Source organism: Lepisosteus oculatus, chromosome 12 (assembly GCF_040954835.1).
Source record: "Lepisosteus oculatus isolate fLepOcu1 chromosome 12, fLepOcu1.hap2, whole genome shotgun sequence".
Lineage (NCBI taxonomy): Eukaryota > Metazoa > Chordata > Actinopteri > Semionotiformes > Lepisosteidae > Lepisosteus > Lepisosteus oculatus.
Genome location: NC_090707.1, coordinates 39,114,953 through 39,129,175, shown reverse-complemented (window position 1 = coordinate 39,129,175; position 14,223 = coordinate 39,114,953). Strand labels below are relative to the sequence as shown.

The following is a 14,223-nucleotide window of genomic DNA, read 5'->3' as shown; positions in this document are numbered from 1 at the left end:
TCCTTCACTCCCACCCTGACCGGGGCAGCTCGGCGCCCGGGCCGGCTCCCTCTCCTCGCCCTGTACCCGGCATGCCTTAAACTAATGAGTAAGGAAAATAACGACCCGGGGTGACGCCCGAGTCCTCGCCACGACAAGCGAGAGCAATTTTTGAACGGGTACAGGTCGGAGCTGCCAGGTGACCTGCCTACTTTGCGGGATGCCGGCGGCGACGTGATCTGCCCCGACCCCCATCACTGTCAACCAAAAACAGAAAGGAAGTCCGAATTAAAGAGCGACTAAATATCGATTTCGCTCTGTTATTGCTCGCTGGTATCGTAGCGGCGGTGTGTCCAGTCGATCGGGCCGATGAAGACGTCGGCAGTGTCACTGAAACGGTTTTGCGAGCGAGTTCGACCCGCTGCCTTTCTTGAGCTCGGCTGGGGGGGAACAGGTTTAGTAAGTTGACGATCGCTTTCGGAGCAGGCCGGCGGCTGACGCCGAGGAGCGGGTCGGGTATCGGTGCTGAAAGCGCGGTGATTGTTGTCCGGTTCGGAAAGACCGACCCCGACCCCGCCCCCGCCCCCGCAGCGCCCGGCTGACCAGGGGCGGGGAGCTCCCTCGCCTGGGCGGATAGAGGCATTACAGCCCCACGGGACCGTGGACATCCTCCTCCTCTGGACTTCAGCGGGGTCTGTTTCTCCTTGACTCTCACCCTGGTCAGATATTCATGCTAATAAAGCACCTTGAATTGAATTGAATTGAATTGAAAATATTCAGCTGGTGTTTATTTTCTGTTTAGGATCCTGAGACATTCCAGTGTGTGTGTGTCCCAGTGGGGGACGCAGTGCTGTGTGTGTTGTGTTGTGCTGTGTGTGTGGTGGGTGTTGCTGTCAGTGAGCTTCAGGACCAGCTGGCTGAGGGCTCTTCTCTGGGCTCAGCTCTGGCTCAGCAGGGTCTTGTGGTGCTGGGAGCTCTGCTCACTGGTTCTCAGGGGTGACCGGGGCTGTAGTGCTCTCTGTGCCTCAATCCCTCTCCCCTCTCTCTCTGTGCCTCAATCCCTCTCCTCCTCTCTCTCTGTGCCTCAATCCCTCTCCTCCTCTCTCTCTGTGCCCCAGTCCCTCTCCCCTCTCTCTCTCTGCCTCAATTCCTCTCCCCTCTCTCTCTGTGCCTCAATCCCTCTCCTCCTCTCTCTCTGTGCCTCAGTCCCTCTCCCCTCTCTCTCTGTGCCTCAGTCCCTCTCCTCCTCTCTCTCTGTGCCTCAATCCCTCTCCTCCTCTCTCTCTGTGCCCCTCAATCCCTCTTCTCCTCTCTCTGTGCCCCTCAGTCCCTCTTCTCCTCTCTCTCCATTAATTGCGCCTGCCTGATAAGTGGTTTAAGTCAGTAATGCCCAGTTTAACTCTACAAGAGAATTAACTTTTCACAAGACCAGTTAATCGCTAATCTGCCGGTGACCCCCCCCAGCTGGGGAACTGGGCTCTCACACACCAGAGTACCTGGGACTGCTGCCACAAGGAGCTAAGGACACAGATAATAACACTAAGAACAATAATAATAGTAGTAGTAATAGTAAGACCCAGGTCTGGAACTGCCTGTCCATGTGCTCACAGCAGACGTTCGATTTTCTGCATCAGTCTCACGCAGTCTGGTACTTCTGCCAGGTTCAGCTCCCTGGACCCTGTCTGTACCTGTTGGTCTGTTGGTTTTCTTCTGTAGATCTGCCTGCCTGCTATCCTGGTACCTCTCTGTCTGAGTACTGTCTGTCTGTGTGCGGTATGTGTGCAGTACTGTCTGTGCTGTCTGTGTGTGTGCAGTGTGTACAGTACTGTCTGTGTGTGTGCAGTGTGTGTACAGTACTGTCTGTGCTGTCTGTGTGCAGTGTGTGTGTACAGTACTGTCTGTGCTGACTATGTGCAGTGTGTGTGCAGTGTGTTACGTGCCTCAGAGGGTGTTACGTGCCTCAGAGGGTGTTAGTGCCTCAGTCTGTGTGGCGGGAGGCTGATCTAAACCACAGCGACTGGCCGCGGATTGTGGCTGCAGGACTGAGGGTCCTTTGTTCTCTGGGACACTGAAATATTCCACAGTGGGGATTTCACGACGATTTGGGTCTGGGGGCAACAGGGGTCACCAATTAGCCTCAACCTCGCTAATTACCACAAATCCAGAGTCTGCTGTTGTGAGATTTGCGCTTCAAAATATGTGGGATAGAAAAGGTCAGCCCAGTTTGAGTGCTTACATAAATAAGCACGTCAAAAACATGAACGAACCACTCAGGAAATAGTATTTTAATTAAACAATATCACGTGCTTGAGAGATTGTTGAATGTTTCAACATTACTGTACTATAATGCGCAGGACTGTATTATACACATTGCACTAAACTGCATCTTACTATACACAACAACTCTGCTAAATTCCACTTTACTCCACTTTACTCTATAATTCTAGACTGTACTCCATACAGGCGGCACGATGGCGCAGGGGTCAGCTTTGCTGTTTAGCAGCACTGGGGCCCTGGGTTCAGTTCCTGGGGTGGTGCCTGTGTGGAGTCTGTATGGTCCCCCCACGTGTCCCCATGGCTGTTCTCCAGGTGCTCCGGTTGCGTCCCACACTGGGTTAACTGGCTCTGGTGTGTGAGTGAGTGTGTCTGTGCGTGTGCCCTGTCCCTTGCTGGGATAGCCTCTGGCCCCCCTGCATCCCTGCAGTGGAGAAGGCTCTTAGCTGCTGTGTACAAGTTTACGGGGCTGTATTATTCTAGACTGTGCTATCGTGCACTGCACTGTTATTCTGTCTTCATGTTGGCATGATGCTGGACTGCGTAGTACTATACCGTACCGAGCCCTGACACACTGTGATCCACTGGACCGCGGTACAATAAGCTGCGCTCGTGCTGTACAAGCTGTGTGGGATACGGTGCTGTTATTCTGTATGCGTGTGACGGCACTGTGATCCACTGGACTGCGCGCGCTGTTCGGGACTCGGCTCGTACTGTCTGACCTGTGGGGGCTGTCCTGTCCTGAGCTCGGCTGGCGTCCCTCCCCCTCGGCCTGGCCCCTCCTCACGCAGGGGGGAGGCGCCCCCCCCTCCCCGGCCAGCAGATATAAGCCTGTGTCCCGGGAGCAGAGCACCATCGCCTGCCTCGCCTCTCCCTCTCGCTCGCTCCCGGTCCAGCGCTCTGCACGCCACTCTCCCGCCCGCCCGCCGCGCCGACAGCCATGGCCGTATCTGCAGGGGACGCCACCGCCGCCAGGGCCATCTGGGGCAAACTGTACGCCAGCGCCGAGGACAACGGCACCGCAGCCCTGGTCAAGTAAGAAACAACAGCACCTGTCTGTGTGTCTGTATTAACCCCTCTCTCTCTCTCAGTGCAGTGTTCATGTACTGGAGTGTCCAGTCAGTGTGTCTGTATGAACCCCTCTCTCTCAGTGCAGTGTTCATGTACTGGAGTGTCCAGTCAGTGTGTCTGTATGAACCCCTCTCTCTCTCAGTGCAGTGTTCATGTACTGGAGTGTCCAGTCAGTGTCTGTATGAACCCCTCTCTCTCTCAGTGCAGTGTTCATGTACTGGAGTGTCCAGTCAGTGTGTCTGTATGAACCCCTCTCTCTCTCAGTGCAGTGCTCATGTACTGGAGTGTCCAGTCAGTGTGTCTGTATGAACCCCTCTCTCTCTCAGTGCAGTGTTAATGTACTAGAGTGTCCAGTCAGTGTGTCTGTATTAACCCCTCTGTTGTTCTTTCAGGATGTTCATCAATAGCCCCGACTCAAAGTCATATTTTGGACATTTCTCCGGGATGGGGTCAGCTGCAGACATGGAAGCATCCCCACAAGTGCGAAATCATGGGCGCACAGTTTTTGGGGCTCTGAATGAGATGATGTCACAGGTGGAGAATGACGCAGGGCTCAGTGCCATCATCTCCCCACTGGCCACCAAACACGCAACGCAGCTCAAGGTGGACTCCAAGAACTTCCGGGTGAGTGTGACACTGTGTCCAGCAACACATTGACATCTGACAGGCCAGTCAGTGTGTGTGTATTAACCCCTCTCTCTCTCAGTGCAGTGTTAATGTACTGGAGTGTCCAGTCAGTGTGTGTGTATTAACCCCTCTCTCTCTCAGTGCAGTGTTCATGTACTGGAGTGTCCAGTCAGTGTGTGTGTATGAACCCCTCTCTCTGTGCTGTCTCAGGTGCTGTGTGACCAGGTGCTGGCTGTAATAAATGAGAAGTACGGTGGAGAGGGACACGATGCCATGTCCAAGGTGCTCAATGTCATCTGCACCAAGATCGTTGCTGCATACTAGACGGACGGACAGACGGAACAAAACAGCTCAGGCACCGGACACGGCCCCCGCGTCTCTAACCACTCACCCCTCAGCTCGACTAGTCTGTCTCTGCGTGTTCCCGAGAACAAGAGGCCGTCTGCCTACGGCGATGACTGGTCTCCCCTCCTGCTGCGGTCTGGTCCAGGCAAGCCGGGCAGCTGCTCCACTCCTTTAGCTGCGGCCATTGCAATCCCACGTTCCCCAGCTCCCAGGACACACGTGCCCTGTCCCGGGCCCCGAGGACCCCAAAGTGAACAGCCAGCTGGGCAGTTCGGTCCAGCCTCCACCCCCCGCCACTCTCCATGTAAGGCAGCACCTCCTGCTCCCAGTGGCAACGGCTCCCTCCTCCTCCTTCCTGCTGGCGACCCTTGACCTTTGCGACTTCCTTACATTGACGTGACTGCCTCATGGGTAACGCCGCTGGCTCCTCTCAGGACTCGTACTTGAATACTTGAATCGAACGTGCTTTGTAAACAATTATTATTATTATTATTAGAGTAAAAGGCAGCAGAGATGGAGGAGCAGGAGGAGACACTTGACACCGCGGGGCAGGAGTGCTGGAGAGCGCAGGCCCTGTGTGTGTGGGGGGGGGGTTTATACAGTTACTGTCGTCATCTCCCCCCTTGAAAACTGCCGGGGTGCTGGCACAGCAGCAGAGATGGGGTTTCAGGGGGGCTGATCTCAGGCACCCGGTCTCGGTCACCCCACTCACGGCCTGGACCTGCTGCACTGGCTCGAGACCAGCAGACCGTTCCGGCGATTCCGGACCGAGGCAGGAGGCCAGACAGCACCTGGACCCAGTTCCTGACCGAGCCAGGCGGCCACACAGCACCCGGGCCCAGTTCCTGACCGAGCCAGGAGGCCAGACACCAGAGCCAGCAGGGCAAGCCACTGAGCCACATTATTCATCTTGTTCTCATCTGTGTCCCCATCAGCACACAGGAACACACGCAATGACTGCGAGGATAATGATACTAACACCCTTACTACTAACACAATAATAGCTGTACGAAATCTGTCAATACTCTACAACTGCATTTTTTAGAAAATAAAGATGAGCATTAAAAAATGAAAACCATATCTGTTTTTAGTTAAAATGGTGGAAGAGATCCTTCTCTGTATCATCATCACTCCTGTAGAGCAGCTGAACACTTAGTCTATAACAACACGTCTGCACCTCTGTGTCCTGTGTCAGGGGGACAGTGGGGTTACAGACAGAGACTGGACACTGGAGCTGGAGAGAGGATAGAGTCACCCAGAGCCCCTCACTGACACCCCTTCTGTAAGATTATCTGAATATAATACCAGCCTTATTTGTCTTTCAAAATTCACAAGTCAAAGAACCAGAAAGACACCGACAATTTTATACAATGAAACAAGGGTGTATATTTATTTATACAATTATTTTTTGTCGTATCTTACACTCCAGATCCAATAGTTCCTTCTTCTAGAGGCTTTGCGAGGTTGTGAGTGTGGCTGAGCCCGTCTCACCGAGCGCCTGTCCCTGCCTATGTCCTCGCAAACTGAGCCACACCGACAAACGCAGACTGAAAGTCACATCCTGAAAACTGAACTTTTTTAATAAACAAAACTGGCATCTTCCCAATCTTAAAGTGTCAAAAAAAAACAACCTGTTCTGGGCCTGTTTTCACAGTGTGTGGAGTTTGGAACTGTAAGAATAGAAAGAGTCAATGGAAATCCTTTAGGAATACAAACGTGTGTGTATGTATGTGTATGTGTGTGTGTGTGTGAGATGATCTTCTAATCACCCTTAAAACCCCCCCCCCCTCCAATGCCATTTCAAAAGCATCCTGCGAAAATTGCAAAGAATAAAAAAAAAAAAATCAAACTGTCATTAAAAGAAGAAAACGACGAGGCGCCGTGTGGCGAACGGCCTGGCCCGTCCGGGCCGGGGACAGCACCTCCTCCCGCCTGCAGCACAGCGACCCCAAACACCCCCTCTGCCCCCCCGACTGTCTGACAGCGTCACAGCCCCCCCCCCGTGAAGTGCTGAAGCCCCCCGGCCCCTCTAGATCTCCCCCGACTCCCTCTCGTCAGAGCTGGAGCCTCTCTCTCTCTCCAGCGAGGGCGAGCAGGCCCGCCCGCAGGGCCCCTGCCTCTCCCCGTCCCGCTCCGGGGAGCCCGACTTGTCCCGCTCCCGGTGCCGCTCGCCGTCCCCGGGCCGGGGGCACCGCTCTCTCTCTCCGGACCCCCTGCGGGCAGAGAAGGGGCGGGGGGGGCAGGCAACGCGTCACGACGGCGGCATCAGGAGCCCACAGCGTGCGCGAGACCCGGCCCGCGCTGCCGGAACCGGGCTCGTCGGCGCCACAGCGGGGCCTGAGGGGCCCCTCCGCTCCGTCACAGTGTGAAAGGGCCAGCGAGGTGAGAAAGGCCTCTCCCTGCCTGGGCGCTCATCGCAAGGACCAGCCTCCTGCTGGAGCTGGAGCCTCTCTTACACATGGTCAGCGACAAGTGTCTGGGGGCTGTCCAGTCTCTCTACACCAGGGCTGTCCAGTCTCTCTCCTGGAGGGTCAGTGTGTCTGTGGGCTGTCCAGTCCTGCTCCTGGAGGGTCAGTGTGTCTCTGTCTGTCCAGTCCTGCTCCTGGGGGGTCAGTGTGTCTGTGGGCTGTCCAGTCTCTCTACACCAGGGCCGTCCAGTCTCTCTCCTGGAGGGTCAGTGTGTCTGTGTCTGTCCAGTCTCTCTCCTGGAGGGTCAGTGTGTCTGTGGGCTGTCCAGTCTCTCTACACCAGGGCTGTCCAGTCCTGCTCCTGGAGGGTCAGTGTGTCTGTGTCTGTCCAGTCCTGCTCCTGGGGGGTCAGTGTGTCTGTGTCTGTCCAGTCCTGCTCCTGGGGGGTCAGTGTGTCTGTGTCTGTCCAGTCCTGCTCCTGGGGGGTCAGTGTGTCTGTGTCTGTCCAGTCTCTCTCCTGGAGGGTCAGTGTGTCTGTGGGCTGTCCAGTCTCTCTCCTGGAGGGTCAGTGTGTCTGTGTCTGTCCAGCCTCAGTTTCTGAGTGGTACCTCTTCTTCTTCCTCCTGTGCGAGTGGCTCTGTGAGCGGGACCGCGGCCTGTCCGCATGCCTGTCCGCGTGCCTGTCGGAGTGCCGGTGCCGCCTCTCGCGCTCCCGGGACGGAGACGAGCGCTTGTGCCTGGAGCGGTGAGAGCTGCCCTCCCTGAGAGAGAGGGGGAGCAGGAGGGGTCAACGCCGGGCACAATGTCCACACAAAAACACACACCCTGCTCATCTGGACGCAGAAGACACTCACCTCCACCGCTCTCCACTCCTGGATCTCGTCCTGAAACAGCAAGAAGGTTATTTATAATCTGGTACTGCAAGGAAAACCTGTGTTCAAGGAAAATGTACGAATGCAAGCTTGCTTTCAGATGGTAATAATGACTCCGCTGTCAGTGGAATAACCCTACAGTGTGAGAGAGAGCCTGTAGATCTAGTGCTGTCAGTGGAATAACCCTACAGTGTGAGAGAGAGCCTGTAGATCTAGTGCTGTCAGTGGAATAACCCTACAGTGTGAGAGAGAGCCTGTAGATCTAGTGCTGTCAGTGGAATAACCCTACAGTGTGAGAGAGAGACTGTAGATCTAGTGCTGTCAGTGGAATAACCCTACAGTGTGAGAGAGAGACTGTAGATCTAGTGCTGTCAGTGGAATAACCCTACAGTGTGAGAGAGAGCCTGTAGATCTAGTGCTGTCAGTGGAATAACCCTACAGTGTGAGAGAGAGCCTGTAGATCTAGTGCTGTCAGTGGAATAACCCTACAGTGTGAGAGAGCCTGTAGATCTAGTGCTGTCAGTGGAATAACCCTACAGTGTGAGAGAGCCTGTAGATCTAGTGCTGTCAGTGGAATAACCCTACAGTGTGAGAGAGAGACTGTAGATCTAGTGCTGTCAGTGGAATAACCCTACAGTGTGAGAGAGCCTGTAGATCTAGTGCTGTCAGTGGAATAACCCTACAGTGTGAGAGAGAGACTGTAGATCTAGTGCTGTCAGTGGAATAACCGTACAGTGTGAGAGAGAGCCTGTAGATCTAGTGCTGTCAGTGGAATAACCCTACAGTGTGAGAGAGAGCCTGTAGATCTAGTGCTGTCAGTGGAATAACCCTACAGTGTGAGAGAGAGACTGTAGATCTAGTGCTGTCAGTGGAATAACCCTACAGTGTGAGAGAGAGACTGTAGATCTAGTGCTGTCAGTGGAATAACCCTACAGTGTGAGAGAGAGACTGTAGATCTAGTGCTGTCAGTGGAATAACCCTACAGTGTGAGAGAGAGACTGTAGATCTAGTGCTGTCAGTGGAATAACCCTACAGTGTCAGAGAGAGACTGTAGATCTAGTGCTGTCAGTGGAATAACCCTACAGTGTGAGAGAGACTGTAGATCTAGTGCTGTCAGTGGAATAACCCTACAGTGTGAGAGAGCCTGTAGATCTAGTGCTGTCAGTAATATAACCCTACAGTGTGAGAGAGAGCCTGTAGATCTAGTGCTGTCAGTGGAATAACCCTACAGTGTGAGAGAGAGCCTGTAGATCTAGTGCTGTCAGTGGAATAACCCTACAGTGTGAGAGAGCCTGTAGATCTAGTGCTGTCAGTGGAATAACCCTACAGTGTGAGAGAGAGACTGTAGATCTAGTGCTGTCAGTGGAATAACCCTACAGTGTGAGAGAGACTGTAGATCTAGTGCTGTCAGTGGAATAACCCTACAGTGTGAGAGAGAGACTGTAGATCTAGTGCTGTCAGTGGAATAACCCTACAGTGTGAGAGAGAGCCTGTAGATCTAGTGCTGTCAGTGGAATAACCCTACAGTGTGAGAGAGAGCCTGTAGATCTAGTGCTGTCAGTGGAATAACCCTACAGTGTGAGAGAGCCTGTAGATCTAGTGCTGTCAGTGGAATAACCCTACAGTGTGAGAGAGCCTGTAGATCTAGTGCTGTCAGTGGAATAACCCTACAGTGTGAGAGAGAGACTGTAGATCTAGTGCTGTCAGTGGAATAACCCTACAGTGTGAGAGAGCCTGTAGATCTAGTGCTGTCAGTGGAATAACCCTACAGTGTGAGAGAGAGACTGTAGATCTAGTGCTGTCAGTGGAATAACCCTACAGTGTCAGAGAGAGACTGTAGATCTAGTGCTGTCAGTGGAATAACCCTACAGTGTGAGAGAGCCTGTAGATCTAGTGCTGTCAGTGGAATAACCCTACAGTGTGAGAGAGCCTGTAGATCTAGTGCTGTCAGTGGAATAACCCTACAGTGTGAGAGAGACTGTAGATCTAGTGCTGTCAGTGGAATAACCCTACAGTGTGAGAGAGAGACTGTAGATCTAGTGCTGTCAGTGGAATAACCCTACAGTGTGAGAGAGACTGTAGATCTAGTGCTGTCAGTGGAATAACCCTACAGTGTGAGAGAGACTGTAGATCTAGTGATGTCAGTGGAATAACCCTACAGTGTGAGAGAGAGCCTGTAGATCTAGTGCTGTCAGTGGAATAACCCTACAGTGTGAGAGAGAGACTGTAGATCTAGTGCGGTCAGTGAAATAATTTAGAGATCTTATGGACTTACCTCTTCTTCTCTTTCTCCTTCTCCCTCTCTTTCTCCTTCTCCCTCTCCTCCTCTCTCGCTCGTTCTTCTCTCTCCTCCCATCGTTTCACACGGTCCAGACTGCGCTGCATTCGCTTGTCTGCCACCGCTTTCTGAGAAGAGAGGGAGCTGTCACTCAAGACATTAAATATCAGTGTTCATGTACTGGAGTGTCCAGTCAGTGTGTCTGTATGAACCCCTCTCTCTCTCAGTGCAGTGTTCATGTACTGGAGTGTCCAGTCAGTGTGTCTGTATGAACCCCTCTCTCTCTCAGTGCTGTGTTCATGTACTGGAGTGTCCAGTCAGTGTGTCTGTATGAACCCCTCTCTCTCTCAGTGCAGTGTTCATGTACTGGAGTGTCCAGTCAGTGTGTCTGTATGAACCCCTCTCTCTCAGTGCAGTGTTCATGTACTGGAGTGTCCAGTAAGTCAGTTCCTCTGTCTCTCTATAACCTTCATTTTCTCCAGTTTCTCCCTGATCTCGATGAAGCCCAGGTGCAGCTTCCCGCCAAAGTGGTCAGCCAGGCGACGGTCGTTGTCGTGGAGACCCAGGTAGGCGGAGCAGACCTCGCACACCCGGAGTTTCTGCTGCTGGAAACTGGAGGCGGGCATGGAGTTCCTGTACACGTCCTGTCACATGACAAAGAGCCACAGGACAGTCGTTAACGTACTGGATCATTCACACCTGTCACAGGGCGCGCAGAGACAGCGCACACCTGTCACAGGACAGTCGTTAACGTGTACTGGATCAGTCACACCTGTCACAGGGCACGCAGAGACAGCGCACACCTGAAACACGGCACGCAGAGACAGCGCACACCTGAAACACGGCACAGAGCCCCAGGACAGTCGTTAACGTGTACTCGATCAGTCACACCTGACACAGACACAGACACTGTGCACACCTGACACAGGGCACAGAGAGACAGCGCACACCTGACACAAGGCACAGAGCCCCAGGACAGTCGTTAACGTGTACTCGATCAGTCACACCTGACACAAGGCACACAGACACTGTGCACACCTGACACAGGGCACGCAGAGACAGCGCACACCTGAAACATGGCACGCAGAGACACTGTGCACACCTGAAACACGGCACACAGAGACAGCGCACACCTGTCACAGGGCACAGAGCCCCCTCACACTGCGGCACACCCTCGGGCCTGTTTGCCACACTGTCTACAGCAGGAGCGCAGACAGGGCAGTGACGCAGCTCGCGGGCGATCGCACACCCACCTCCGCCTCCCTCTTCAGCTCCCGGGTCTTCTCCACCTTCTCCAGGACCTGCTGCGCCTCCTCCACGTTCCCCTCGCCGCCCAGCTGCTCCGCCCGGGCCAGCAGCTTCCCGATCTCCTCGTTCAGCTCGTGCACTCGCTCCGCCTGCCGTACAGAGGGGGAGTGAGACCAGCGCAGTCTCGGGGCTGAACTGACACCCCAGAGTGAGGGGGAGTGAGACAGGGCTGAACAGACACCCCAGAGTGAGGGAGAGTGAGACAGGGCTGTACTGACACCCCAGAGTGAGGGAGAGTGAGACCAGCGCAGTCACAAGCTGGGGCAGACAGGGCGATCGGGCTGGGGCTGGGGCAGGGGCAGACAGGGCGATCGGGCTGGGGCAGGGGCAGGGGCAGACAGGGCGATCGGCTGGCTGGCCTCAGGAGTGGCTCACCCACCTTGGCAGCCACCTCTGCGCTGATCTCCTCCTGAGTCTCCGCCAGCCGCTTCTTGGCCAGCTCTGTGCGGCGGTCACAGTCCGCGATGAAGGACTGCAGGTGCTCCGCCGCCTGCAAGAGAGACAGGGGTGTGAATACAGACACACAAGCAAGAGAGAGGGTACAGACCCCACACAGGGAGAGACAGGGAGGGTACAGACCCCACACAGGGAGAGACAGGGAGGGTACAGACCCCACACAGGGAGAGACAGGGAGGGTACAGACCCCACACAGGGAGAGACAGGGAGGGTACAGACCCCACACAGGGAGAGACAGGGAGGGTACAGACCCCACACAGGGAGAGACAGGGAGGGTACAGACCCCACACAGGGAGACGACGCACAGTAAAGTCACAGTCAAGTGCAGCAGACAAGGGGCTCTCAGACTCACATCCAGCTCGAAGAAGAACTCCTGATTTTTGGAGGCGATCTCGTAGTCCGCCCGGAGCGCCAGGTCGTGAACTTTGACACACTCCCCCAGGTCCATCCTCTGGAACACAAGGCACAGCCCCGTTACCTCTCCGACCACCCGGGACCAGCTGACCGACCCGCGGCCCGGCCGAAGCCCCCCGGAGCGACGGTCTCACTGGACGCGCCACAGGCCCGAGCCCGGCGAGCCAGTGGTCAGCCACACCACACGAGCCGGCTCTTCAGACCGGCCGTCTGGACGAGGCGTCGCCCCGCAAGCCGCCAACACCGAGACCGCCCTGCCGGCCCCGGGCGCGAGCCCCAAGAGCGACCGACGGGGGTACACACCGTTCCGGACAGGATGTCGTGGGGGCAGCAGTCCAGCAGGTGGCTCTTGCACACTCGGTCATCCGTGAACTTGATCCTCTGGCGCATGCTGTCCCCTGAAATCAAACGGTCGGGCCGTTACTCGATGGCGCGCGGGCGGGCGGGCGGGCGGAGGTCGAGCCCCAGGGCGGGTTGCGGGTCGCGGCCCGGCCTGCTCCAGGGCTCTGGAAAGAGCCTCCCAGCACAGGACTGAGGTCTGGGAAACCAGGCTGCAGATCTCACTACTGCAGGAAGGAGAGCAGGACAGGTTAACCTCGTCTCCCACTCCCTACATTTTCCACACAAAAGGTTCGTAATAATTGCTCACACTTCTACAGCGCTCTTCTGCACACCCCACTCACAGTGCTGTACAGGTCATGGGGATCCCCTCCACCCCAACCAGTGTGTACCCCCACCTTGATGATGCTCCAGTCCACCAGCTCTCAGTGGGGAGGAGAGCAGGGGGATGGAGCCAGTTCAGAGAGGGGGGTTTTTAGGAGGCCTTGATTGGCATATGGTTCTATGACTGGCCAGCAGCAGTTTGTTAACATACAGGGTGCCAACGAGGTCAGAAGGTTATGCAGTTAGATCAGCCTTGGGCAATTAACCAAGACCCCTAATTAGCGAAGACGCCTGTTCCCTGTCACGTTGCGGAACAACAGGCAGGACATGAATTACACCTCCACTCCAGAGGCCCCGGAGAAACCAAGGTGAAACTGTCCTGGGGCAGGACCAGCACCAGGGCTCTGCTCCCGTGCTGGGGCAGGGGCAGGGGCAGGGCTCTTCTCCCGTGCTGGGGCAGGAGGGAGTCTGGGAAGCGTTTTCCAGCCATGATCCCGGGGAGGAGTGCCTGGGATCCACAGGGAAAAGGCCGGACTCTTCTTCGGTTACGTACTCGAGCTTCTGAAGCTCGGAACCGTCGCCGCCAGCAAGAGAGAAGAGAAGCCTTCATATTCAGCATGAAGAGAGGCTGGGGCACCCGTCAGGAGGAGATTACAACCCAAACCAGATAGATGGCCGCCTCTCGCCACCCGGGATGTCAGTTTTCACAAACTTGTTGCTGAAACACAACTCGTTGGGAGATGTCCGAATTTCAAGGGGGAAAGGGTCCGAGTCCTTTCCTGTAAAAAGCGCGATGGTGCGCGGGCTCACATTCCGCCTAGTCCACTCTGGACTGGGGGAAGCCGCGGGGATGTCGTTTTGCAATAACCGGCCCGTCCGAAATACCCAAACACGCGTCACTCTTCCGCTTCGCCATTCTCGTACCAACCGAAGTCCCCTGCGCCACGACCCACCCCCCGTCCTGATTGGCCAGCGTCGAGCTCGCCCGGGCTCTCACCGGCGGGGGCGCCCGTCACTCTCCCGCTCCCGCTCCCCGATTGGCGGAGCCCCACGCCTGTCCGGGCGGGCGCCGCTCTGACTGGCGGAGCCGCCGCCTCCGTCCCGCCCCCGTCGCCAGTTTCAATAACAGGACTCGCAGCCGAAGCGGCGAGTTTCGGCGAAAACGCCGAGTCCGGCTTCAAAAAGTACCCCGGAGGCCTCCCCCGTGTCCCGCCCGGGCCCCCAAACCCCGTGGAACCGCGCTGCCCGAGGCGCCCCGCCGCGGCCGAGGGCCTACTCACCGTCTCTCGCCGTGCCCATGAGCTGGTCCAGCATGGCCCGCATCTGGGCCTGAGCCGACATGGCGGCCGCTCGCCCGCTTCAGCCGAGGACGACCCCACGGAGTGCGTAGTCCGCCGTGCGTTAGCCCCCCTCAGTTCGCCGGCCGGCCGGCCGGACGGTTCCTGTGGCGCTGCCGCCTGCCCGGACGGGCGCCGAGTTCGGTCGCAGGCCGAGCGGTTCCGGCCCACAGAGCTACAAAGAGGACTCC

The 14,223-nt window shown here is 56.0% G+C and overlaps 2 protein-coding genes and 1 non-coding gene across 4 annotated transcripts; 2 read left to right on the top strand and 1 right to left on the bottom strand.

The window, feature by feature from the left end:
* Positions 1 to 71: 71 nt before the first annotated feature.
* LOC138242099 (U12 minor spliceosomal RNA) lies at positions 72 to 225 on the top strand. Its single transcript, XR_011191355.1, has one exon. It is a non-coding gene; the product is annotated as a U12 minor spliceosomal RNA (small nuclear RNA).
* Positions 226 to 3,093: 2,868 nt separating this feature from the next.
* Positions 3,094 to 5,371, top strand: LOC138242077 (cytoglobin-like). The gene is made up of 3 exons (XM_069197076.1): positions 3,094 to 3,288; positions 3,717 to 3,948; positions 4,162 to 5,371. Exons 1-3 carry the CDS (start codon positions 3,194 to 3,196, stop codon positions 4,273 to 4,275), a joined length of 441 nt encoding a protein of 146 aa, XP_069053177.1. The 5' UTR covers positions 3,094 to 3,193; the 3' UTR covers positions 4,276 to 5,371.
* Positions 5,372 to 5,657: 286 nt separating this feature from the next.
* Positions 5,658 to 14,120, bottom strand: LOC102689485 (putative RNA-binding protein Luc7-like 2). 2 transcript variants are annotated; one of them, XM_069197066.1, is made up of 10 exons: positions 13,976 to 14,120; positions 12,336 to 12,430; positions 11,971 to 12,069; positions 11,542 to 11,652; positions 11,108 to 11,251; positions 10,322 to 10,498; positions 9,852 to 9,982; positions 7,559 to 7,588; positions 7,313 to 7,465; positions 5,658 to 6,509 (listed from the first exon to the last, which is right to left on the bottom strand). In XM_069197066.1, the coding sequence occupies exons 1-10, from the start codon at positions 14,034 to 14,036 to the stop codon at positions 6,326 to 6,328; spliced, it is 1,185 nt and encodes a 394-aa protein (XP_069053167.1). In that variant the 5' UTR covers positions 14,037 to 14,120; the 3' UTR covers positions 5,658 to 6,325. The 2 variants fall into 2 exon arrangements, with proteins under 2 accessions (XP_069053167.1, XP_069053168.1); XM_069197067.1 differs by lacking the exon at positions 7,559 to 7,588.
* Positions 14,121 to 14,223: the final 103 nt, after the last annotated feature.

What these genes read in the sequence shown, in the direction of transcription:
- LOC138242077 (XM_069197076.1), top strand. Translation starts at nt 3,194, where the DNA reads ATGGCCGTATCTGCAGGGGACGCCACCGCCGCCAGGGCCATCTGGGGC. An exon ending in GGCACCGCAGCCCTGGTCAA is followed by an intron (nt 3,289 to 3,716) that starts GTAAGAAACAAC and finishes TTGTTCTTTCAG; the next exon opens with GATGTTCATCAATAGCCCCG. An exon ending in TGGACTCCAAGAACTTCCGG is followed by an intron (nt 3,949 to 4,161) that starts GTGAGTGTGACA and finishes GTGCTGTCTCAG; the next exon opens with GTGCTGTGTGACCAGGTGCT.
- LOC102689485 (XM_069197066.1), bottom strand. Translation starts at nt 14,036, where the DNA reads ATGTCGGCTCAGGCCCAGATGCGGGCCATGCTGGACCAGCTCATGGGC. An exon ending in ACGACATCCTGTCCGGAACG is followed by an intron (nt 12,070 to 12,335) that starts GTGTGTACCCCC and finishes CTTGTGTTCCAG; the next exon opens with AGGATGGACCTGGGGGAGTG. An exon ending in AGAAACTGGAGAAAATGAAG is followed by an intron (nt 9,983 to 10,321) that starts GTTATAGAGAGA and finishes CTCTCTTCTCAG; the next exon opens with AAAGCGGTGGCAGACAAGCG.